Below are 10,517 nucleotides of genomic sequence, written 5' to 3' on the forward strand. Positions count from 1 at the left end.
ATGCAAAAAAGTAACGATCTTTATATACTCGGTTGTAAAGATGTATGTGCGATATGCGCTTATGGCTTTTTTGTGATCAAAATATTTACAAGAGAAGTAAGTGCATCAAACTCGACTGTGGCCAACTGCCTGCCCCAAGCTTTTCACGGAAAGAAATCTGTTTCCTCATCGGCGGCGATCAGAGGCATTGGGAGTAGTAGTCGTTGAAGTAGGTGCCTAAATTATGAGAGAACAAAATGTCAGCCTTTCTGTATTTTCTCAATTCTTTGGCAGAATGAACCAAATAATGCGACCCAAGCTAAGTACTTACACGTATACGGACTGACACAGGTGGTGGCACCGGACCAACCTTTGACTGGTATCAGCAAAATTGAAACCTTCAAGAAGAAGAGCGTCGGGATTTGCGCTTGCCATTTCCACCGCACTGCCCATAGTGTGCGGCACCAGTGCTGCTGCTAGCCGTCGTCGTGGCGGCGGCCGTGCTGCTCGTCGTGCTCGTGCGCACAGTCGTGGTCAGAGTCGAGGCCGTAGTCGAAGTAGCCGCCGAGGTCGAGGTGGCGGCCGTGCTGGTGCTCGTAGCTGCGGCGGTGGTCGTGGTGGCGCCGCTGCCGCCCGTCGCGGCCGCGGCTAGGATGGAAGAGACGGTGGTGTAGGCGGGCTTCTTGCTCAGATTCTCATCGTAGAGGCAGGCGGCGCCCTGGCCGGAAAAGGTGTTGGGGATCCACGAGTACTTGTCGGTAAAGTCCCAAATGGTGATACCGACGCACTCGTCGACGGCGAGACAGGCGTTGACGACGGCGGCGTAGTCGGTGGCCTGCTGCTGCAGGCCCGAATCGGTCGCGGGCAGCGACGTGAAGCGAATGTCGAGCTCCGTGTAGGCCACCTCGCTGACGCCCGCATCCACGTACGACTGCAGCACGTTGGTCAGGTCGCTCTGGCTGGCCAAGCTTCCGACAATGAAGTGTCCCTGAAGACCAACACCGTCGATGCGGGCGCCAGCATCCTGAATAATGCCGACAATCTCGAGAGCTCGGTCATGCTTGCTACCAGAGTACTCAATATTGTAATCATTGTAGTAGAGCTTGGCATCTGGGTCGGCCTCGGCTGCTGCCTCAAAGGCAATCGGGATATAGTCGGTACCGAGGGTGTTGTAGAAAACAGACGTTCGGTATGTGCCGTCGTCGGCAATAGCCTCATTCACCACATCCCATGAGTAGCATTGTCCCTTGTAGTGACCAACCTCATTGGCAATGTGAGTCTGTATCACAGAGGTCAAGGTATCCGCCGTCCAGGTACCAGAGGAGACTGAGACCAAATTAGTCATTAGACCATAGCTGTACTTTATCAGGACTTCACAAACCCCATGACGGAAGTTGAGAGTACCACACCAGAGTGTGGCATCTAAGCAATTGTCCGTTTGCCTCTGCGAGATCTGCAATCTGGTCACCACTCGTGTAAGAGAAGGTACCCTGAGAAGGCTCCGTGTACTGCCACTTTTGTCCATTGCCGGGCGTGATCTGGCCAAACTCGGTCGTGTCATTGAGAATAGCCGTATACGCTGTGTCGGTAAGCTCAGAGTTGTCCGTGGCCGAACCAAAGTACTTTTTTCCTGCCGCAACTGCAAGCTGGTTCAGGTTGGCCGACACGCCCGGAATGGCCACGGCGACCGCAGCCGCTGCTGATGTTGAGAAACGCATTTTCTTTCTTTTCTTGTTGGGTTATGAATAATGAATGTCGATATAATAAGAACAGGGGGAGAGAACGAAGAGAATATACAAGCGGCAAATGTCAAGACTTCCAGAGTCGGGATCAACAAAGGACAAGGGCAAAAGAGCTACAATACATGGAATACTTCACGGGTGGCCAAGCTCTTCTTATTGTCGTGTGTGCGACCATCACATGTAGACTCTCCCCTTGTCGCAGCTGTCAAGAACAGGACCATCACAAGGATGATGCTACCCTTGCCCAACCCATGACTGTCGAGTCGTCGTCGTCGTCCCATCATTGCGGCTCATCCCCGCCGCCCATCCGATGAATCCTAGATCCAATCAAGATCAGACGACATGGGACCCCTAGGTGCGCTCTCATCATGCTTTTGGTCGCTCGGCTCGTTCCTTTCAGCTTACAAGCGAAGCATCCAACCGCAAGCAAGCGATATGTCCCTGCAAGGAACTGAATAGAACCGGGGGTCGCCTTTAAAGTGGTGGAGAAAACTCACTCCTGGGATCCGCCCTCTCATCTTACTGCGGGGAGGCAACGGAGCTTAGATGAAACAACACCCATTTGGACATTTCACTGCGCCTACGGAGCGAGACGCCAAGGAAACAAAACTGACATTTGACGGGATTGGCAAGGAGATTCGAGGTGATTAAGCTTGTGGACAAAAGGAGATGCTACCGAATGCGCTGGACTTGCTAGGGTTTCTCTGTCGTCGCCCGGCGCTTCATGGTTGGTGAGGATTCTCCACCAACCGGCTTGAGGCTCTGCGGATGCATTGGGCGGCACGGTGATTCACCTTCCGAAGGCCAGGCACGTCCAAGGTCAGTCAATATACGCAACTTGCGCATGCGCTGGAGGTCTAGACAGGACAGTTACTAATGGGGTCAATTGAGTTGCGAGCTGCATACCTATGTATACTGCAGCGTTCCAGTGATGTGGTTAAAAAAAACTTTGAACATGTGGTTTATTTTCCTTTGTGTCTTTCTTTTTCCATTTTCTTTTATCAAAATTGCATCGCGTAAAGGTCTCCAATGAGTTGTAGCACGGCCAAATTTATGGCTCATCACCTATTTCGGTAGCTATCTTGATTTGATTTCATATTGACAAAGGGTATTGTTAGGTTGTTCACCGAGTAAGGTCGTTCCCATGATGACTGCGCAGATCTACACGTCGCGCGATCCCATGGCACAAAAGGAAAAAAACATACAACATTCTATGATGCAATGCCGGCCCCCCAAAGTCGTGGTTCAAAAATGCAATTCCCACAGGCTTCTGCAATTTTGACGCCGTCGCCCAACCTTGAAAAATATGCAATGCTAAGAATGCCGATAGAGGTATCATCCAAACGATAAAATCCAAACTCCAAAGAAAAAGGATGTAACCAACATTCTGTGCCGCTTTAATAGCAGCACGGAAACAACTCGCTCTGGTGGATTGTTACAGAGGCTTTGGGATTCTATCCTCGCCTTTCGTTCAAGGCTCCAGCCATGTGAAGGTTCATCATAGATGGCCGAGCCAGGTCCAAGCTCCGGCTTGGGACCATTCTACCTCCGGGTGTTCGGGGGTTGGCGACATTGACACGTCCACGATCCATAATCCGGCTCGGGGTGCCAAAGTCTTCATCGGCACTGTCGCTATCGCCATCGTCATAGTCCGCCAATCTCGCAAAGTAGTCAGCAAGACCATCCACGCTGGGAGTTCCCACAACATGGTCATATTGTGGGGGCGGCGTGGGCAGCGGTGGTGGTGCCTCGTCCTCATCAAATGCTGGAGGATTAAAGGAGGGGTATCGCATCAAGTGCATCGGGCGTTGTACAGGCTGAGCTCCGCCTGCTTGCGCCTGTGTGCCTATGTGAGCTGCAGGCGGGGGTGGAAGTGTTGATATCTCGGCGCTCAGTGGTGTAGGATCAACCGAGGGGATAGTTCCAGTACTGGAGGCAGGCGACGGGTTTGTAGCCAGGATAGTGGCGTCTGGGCAACCGCAAGTGGCTTGTTGTCTATACATGGGCTGGTCAAGACCAGAATACTCTGGCAGGCTTGTATTGGCTTGAGTTGCGCGGCAGTTGAGCACCGTAAAGGGTGAGTCAATGCTGATCTCAAAGTGACGCCTGCGCTTGCCAGCTGGATCCTCAGGGTCGAGCCGAGATATTCTCATGACGATCTAGTGGAGTTGGTTAGTTCCTGCAATCAGCCGGAGATCAGATGGATTTGTTGACTTACTTTAATCCAATGATAGACATTAACATTTCTCCAACTGCAGTCAGGGTTCAGGCGCAGGCTCTTGTCCTTTGCCATTTGTTCGCAAGTTGGCATTTGGACATTCATCTCAATCTCGGTCGACCCCCAGTATGATTCCAAGCCCAGATCCAAATCGCCCAGCAAGTTATCCGCCGGATCTGGCAGTGGTTGCGGTGCGGTATGCCTTTGGGACGCCTCTACGCTGCGTCGCCTGGCTGCCGCAACCCGCGCCTCGTGTCTCTCATGCGGTGATAGTTCACCTCCGCTCAAAACTCTGATGTCAGAGTTCTCAAATTGCTTGTCCAGAGGCTTTCCAGCCGACTTTTCCAGTAGCAGGATCTTCCTGCCAGGATCCTTCCGTGTAACGCGTCGGTCATTGGTCCAGTACTCGATTGACTCAGTGACAAAGACCTTGAGTTTATGCACCTGGACCTTGGCCAGGGGTGTCAGCTTGAACGCAATGGGGATCTTGCTGCCGATGGGAAACGATTTTCCAGAAATCATGATATCGTAGTGGAGCTGATCCTCCCATTGCCTGCTGATGGAGATGGGTTCCGTCATTTCCAAAGACAGCTGATCCGGCACCCGTACAATGCAGACCTCCTTTGTGCCGTGCAAATTTGGCTTAAATGCACCAGCACGCTCAACAATTGTTTCAAGTTCCCACTTGACTGATCCGAACTGAAGCTTCGTCGTTTCCAACTGATGGTGATCTATGGGCAACTCAAAAGTGTACTCATAGGTGCCCGGGTAGAACACCTTGTATCCTTTCAGTTGCACCGAGTTGCCACCCGGGGAATCTCCCTTTCCAAAGCTCCTAGCTTGTGAGTTTGCCAATGAGAGGCGCTTATACTCCTTGGCGGTAAGATTTCCATTCGGTCGATTCCTCAGCCCCAGCGAAACTTGGCCTTGCGCAGGAACGGAGAGGTTCGTATTGGACGATGTCTCGGCGCTGCCCTTGATGGAGTATGTGCACTGATTTCCATACTCGGTCTCCCACGTTTCGTGCATGGCATGGAAGAATGTGAGTACCTGGGTCCTCAAAGATTCTTCCTCAAACTGGTCCACCTTGAGTGGTGGGATGCCCTCTGGCCATTCGGTTCTTGCCTTTCCAGAGAGCTTCAGTGTAACTGACTTGAGCTTGACGTTCTTGGTAACGTCAAGTTGGAGCTTTCCACGGAGTAGTGCCGTGGAATTTGCCGTCTCGTGTCGTGGTCGGCCATCGTGTTCGAAGCCTGTCAGAAAAATGTTTGGCTCTGCGAGAACAATGGAGCACGACACGCCAGAGCCAGAAGCAACAGGTTTGGGAACTTCGGTCACTGCTGAACTCATGATACTCTTGGCCGAGCGCATAGACATGATACTATTCCTATGCGAATTCTGGAGGGCCGTTCCAAGCATGGGGGATCGCCTCGTGTCGACCATGGTAGATGCTGGCATCTGGGATGCCCCGCTATGTGGCACTGCAATCATGGAATGCGAAGACGAAGTGTCACGCCAAGAAGATGTACTGGGACGAGACGTGCCGGGTATGTTGAGCTTTGTGACGTCTTTTGAGACGTTGCTGGAGAGGTGTGACTTGAGTGGAGAGAAGACCTTTTCTAAGACGCTTCTTGAAGCTCCGGGAGAGGTTCTTCCGCTTTGATCGTGCAGCCTTTGCTTTTCTCTCTGTTTTGAAGATTTGGCTGACTTTTTTGATCTTGAGTGTGATTCAGGTCTGAGATCACGAGGTACATATCCCGACGGGTACGACAGGATGTGTATAGACTGAGGGCGTCGTGTACGTGCTCGTATACGTGGGGTAGGCAATGTTGGTGGCCTACGCTGATCTCTCTCCCTCGGTCTGTAAAATACTGTGCCGGCTTGTGGGTATGAGTTGTTCTCGATCCGGAATGTAGTGTCGGAGTCTGTCATGATGACGCTGGGTTAGACAAACAGTTCTTCTAGCATCACGTTTTCACCCCAGGAAGGTGTAAAGCGAGACCACAACAACAACAACAATGATGATGATACCAAGGCGGCTGGGCGAGGAGATTGGGTGGATTGAAGATTCAACAATGCTTGCAAGAGATTGCTAGTAGGGGGACTAGGTAAAATAAGAATGGTAAGAAAGAATAAGCAACGGCATATAGCATTGCAAGTAAGTCTGGTGCGGCAACGTTTATGCACTTGCGCATAGGACCAATTCGACCCAATGCGTTGTCAGACGGTGGAGACGCGGAGTATAGTGTTTGGTAGTAGGGCGATCTTAGTCTTCTGCGTGAGAAAGTGCCAACGGCGGCAGCACAAGCAGGACCAGAGTGTAGGTAAGACGCTGAGTAAGGTACTTAGGGTTGTAGGCAAGGCAGGGAGTAGGTAGGCAGGCTGATACCTTAATGTAGGTACGGAATGCCCAGGACAAAGAAAGTAGACGGAAGCAGACAGCGGACGGACGGACGGGCAGGAAGGCAAGCAAGCAAGCACCCAAGAGCAAACACCGCTTGACAGCCGGATCTGCAGGCCAGAGACTTTGACGAACGTCTTGGGCATGGAGGGGAGGGAAACAGACAGACAAGCGGGAACGGGTGGACCTACATAGCAACTGAGTCGTATCGTCTGGGGTGTCGGGTACTATGGAATTAGAAGCGCATAGTACAGCTCATTATTGAGTGGTAGTAATGGAAATAGCAAAAAAAGGGCACCAGGAGCAGCGACGATGGTTTGTGATTGAGCGGCGAAGCGAGATTCGGTAAAGTCGCAAAAAAGAAAAGCAAGGCAAGTTGCAAGGCGACGCGCAACACTGATGGGCACTGAGTACTGAGCAGCGCAAAAAGACCAGCTGGGTTGACCGAGACGGCCTCGTCGGAAGGGAAAGACCTGGTTGGAAGGTGTCTCAAATTTGCTGACTGCCCCGCGCTGGTACCTGTTTGCGATGAGCGCAGAGATGCCTGGCTGATCGATGCGGTGTATAGTGCAGAAGGGGACCAAAGACGGTTGGCTCAAGTTGAGGCGAGGCTCGTCGAAATTATTGGAGGGCAATGAGTCGCAAGAGAAAGCGCGCCGTTGGTGTCGGATGTGGAGCGGCACAGCGGGTTTGAGGGGATCGTTAGGAGACGCTGATGTCCGGGTCGGGGGGTCTTGGTTTCGTTGGTATCGGTGAGGGCGAAATAAAGATTCGTGTCGTGTGATTTGAGACTGAAATTTGAGCGCATAAGATACAACAAGAGGATCAATGACGGCGGCACATGCTCCAAGAAACCCTGGTAGGTAGCGAGTAGTAGTAGCAGCAGTGAGAGTGATACGAGCAGCAATTGATTGACTTGAGCTACCCCAGCCAAGGAAGCTGCTGATGGGCACACGGCGGCAAGACTTGAACTTCTCCGCTTGTTGGACTGACCGCAGCTCAATCGCACAGCACAAGCAGCAGCAACAGCACAGCCTAGTCTGGGCAATTGAATTCAAGGATGCTGGCGAGGGGCTTTTCTTTCTTGGTATGTAAACAAGTTGGGATGTATTGGCTGCCAAGTGCTATTATGGGACTGGGTATGGACTGGGATTGCAGAGAGGGAAAAAAAAAAGTTTACCGCAGATGATCTACCTATGATGTCAAGCCAGTGTTGCTTGCTGGAAGTAGTGGTCTGGTTCTTGGCACAGACTTGGATCAGCTCCAGATCCAGCGAGTCCAGCTCTTTGCACACTCCCGAATCGCCGACAAAACACCTAGGAAAACTGGCGAACTGGCGAACTGGCGAACTGGGGGTGATGGGGGGGCCAACCGGCTGCAAATCGGCCTGTGGGTGCCGGGGGCGCTTTCCACCAACATGAAGCCGCTAGTGAAGAAAAAGGACTGACACTAGAACTTTTCCCTTCCCTTTAGTTACAATTTTCTTCCCATTAGTTCGTCACAGGCTGGTCTCTGCTCCCAGAATAGCGGCACCTTCGGCTTCGCCATTTGGGAATTTCCAAATTACAATGTCTATGTCTCGCCATTAATCTGACAATTTCAGATGGAAGCGCGCTAGAAGGAATTGAGCATTGGGCGCCGAATTGCGGAAGCTCTGGATGAGTTTCGTAGTACCAGAATCCATCTGGATGACGCTCACAGCCTCCATTGATGATCTGAGTTGGAACTTGGGTCGAGCCTTGCACTCTTCATCTGGTAGCCCCACCCTGGAGATCAGCAGCTGGGGTTAATACCCGTCGCGGGACAATCGGGCAGCGTTGTTTTTTTATTCTCTGAACTGAGATTTCCGCGAAGAGATCGGCAGCTGGGCTGCGCACACCCATCGCCTCGCAAGAAATAAACAACGAAGAATGTGAGACATCAAGATGGTTCCTGCCTCGGGCTCTTTTCTCGGAGCCGCGAACGCTTTCGTGCAAAGGTCGTTCTACAACTTTCCTCAAGAGGCTCGTCCCATTGCCGGGGCCTATCCAAAACAGGGCATGATTGGAATCACCGGATGCACGACTGCGGCATCTATATCCAGGCAATCCAATCAGCCAGACCTGTTCTCTCCACATATGCCCACGAAATTGGAGACGTCGCTGAGACCTTGCATAAAGGTGTGGCAGACGGGAGCCAAGATATCAAGAACGACGCACCCAGTTTTCCCTCTTTTTCCTCACCTCATGTCGGTTTGTCATAAATTGTGGTCCACCCCCTCCCGTGGAGCATAAAACTCTTTCAATTCCTGCTGGTGCTGTGTGAAATGAATTGATGCGCCCAATTGGATCAACAATTCAAAAATCAAGGCATCCTCGCGCATCTCCTCTAGAGCGAGCGGAAGAGCGACGGCAGGATGGCCCTCAATCTTTAGTTGGAAATAAGCATTTGCTATCCTTGCGCATGACTAATAAGCACATTAGATCATGCGAGCATGGCCTATCAAAGCACCGTTGAATACCTCCATCTGAGAACTAGACCTTGCAAAAGTTTCCATGTGCCTGGTGGTGGTCAGGGATGCAATCTCTACGTTAGGCTTCCAAGGCTCAAGCAATATGCACATCTCACTTTCTCGTATACAATAGTGATAAGTAGTAGAGAAGTTGATATACACACGGGTGCCTAGGTAGGTGCCTAGGTAGGTGCCAAGAGGGACGCGTCAGGTTGATTGGGCTGTGTTGAAGAACAAACCATAATGCAACCATGATCTTATCACTGAAAAGGGATGCGCGCTCTGGGTGGGAGAGAGGGGGGGCGGTGAGCTTCTGGGCAAAGCGACTGGTATTTTTGTCGTGAATTTTCCGCAGGCAGCGTACAAGAATCCCAGTGCCCTTGTGAAGAAAAGACCACCGCAAGTTGGCAAGAGTCATGACTCCCGCAAAATTGCAACTAGCTGCACACAGATCTCCGCTGTCTCTGCCTCTTACGGCAATACTATATTCGGCTGTCGCGCGCACTCCACGTCAGATATTGTCATCGCGGGGTTCTTCTTTTCTCCTCTCCCTCTCTATGCCTCCCCTCGCCTCCCTCTCTCTTTGAGAAACTAATCGACTGTTGAACCTAAAAGGAAAACCACCGTCGACACGTCAGAGCAACTAACTACCGTAGCTACCGTGGGTGTAGCGCAAGCGTTTTCAGTCATCAACGGTCAAAAAGTCAAATCTATTGGAATTTGGCAAATCCGGCATCTATCCGATCCGGAGGCTCGGGTTCTTTGCCCAGGGCAGAGTCTTTGGCCTTGTCGATCATGGCCATATTCTGTCTTATGTATAGCATGACAACTGCAGATGGTCAGGTCTGACACATGCCGCAAACTGTACTGCATCGCATGGCATCTCATCCCCGAGACATTATCGCATCTCGGCATGTTATTTTATGGTTTCTACTATTGAGACGTGCATGGATTGGTTGGCTATCGCTGACTGTTTCCAGTTGGACGCATCTAGACCTTAAGTTGATGTTATGAACTGCGTTTCTTCTGTGTCTTGCCAGCAGGGTCCAGTTGGCAGAAAGTTAAATCTGAGCCCAGCCACTATCGTCATCGGCCCCCCTAGTGCCCTGGTTGCTTCCCGTCCCCGGATCGGATTGCTTCCATTCGTGGGGTCCACTGGTTTTTGCTGACGTGCAGCCTCAGGACTGGACATTTGAGAGCAGCTCAAATGAATATCATCCAGCTGCTCAGGGGACAGGGGGTCATCTACCGGAATTTGTGAGGGAGAGAAAAACACTAGAACAGGTTTCGGTCAACAACCACTTTTTTCTTTTTTTTTTCTTTTTTTTTTTCCCACTTTGAGCATCACATGGGTTGACTGGTTCCAAGGAACTGGGTGAGATCTAAGACAAAGCAGCCCAAGAAAAGCAAAGACAAGAGGCGTTTGGCCTTTTACCCCGGGCCCAGAGTGGTCGGTCGCATCTAGGAACCAAACCCCTGGTGAATCAAATTGCCAAAAGCAGTCTGTGCCAAGCTTTGCGTGCAGCGTTCTTGGAAGCAAAAACAAAAGTCGCCAATTCCAGATTTCGATGAGAAGTCGATGCTGGGCGTGATGGGCGATACCCATGCGACAGCCCTCGCGTTACGCATGGCGCGTAAAAGCCACGTTTTTCGCCCCTTTTCATGGATTTTATTGTAATCCTGAAA

At 51.4% G+C, this 10,517-nt stretch overlaps 2 protein-coding genes across 2 annotated transcripts; both read right to left on the reverse strand.

Moving 5' to 3' along the window:
* Positions 1-379: 379 nt before the first annotated feature.
* On the reverse strand, positions 380-1,697 carry PFICI_02752 (uncharacterized protein; the record flags this gene model as incomplete). Its single annotated transcript, XM_007831333.1, has 2 exons — positions 380-1,305; positions 1,361-1,697. 2 exons carry the CDS (start codon positions 1,695-1,697, stop codon positions 380-382), a joined length of 1,263 nt encoding a protein of 420 aa, XP_007829524.1.
* Positions 1,698-3,175: 1,478 nt separating this feature from the next.
* Positions 3,176-5,871, reverse strand: PFICI_02753 (uncharacterized protein; the record flags this gene model as incomplete). Its single annotated transcript, XM_007831334.1, has 2 exons — positions 3,176-3,880; positions 3,940-5,871. 2 exons carry the CDS (start codon positions 5,869-5,871, stop codon positions 3,176-3,178), a joined length of 2,637 nt encoding a protein of 878 aa, XP_007829525.1.
* Positions 5,872-10,517: the final 4,646 nt, after the last annotated feature.

Source organism: Pestalotiopsis fici (assembly GCF_000516985.1).
Source record: "Pestalotiopsis fici W106-1 unplaced genomic scaffold PFICI_Scf_2, whole genome shotgun sequence".
Lineage (NCBI taxonomy): Eukaryota > Fungi > Ascomycota > Sordariomycetes > Amphisphaeriales > Sporocadaceae > Pestalotiopsis > Pestalotiopsis fici.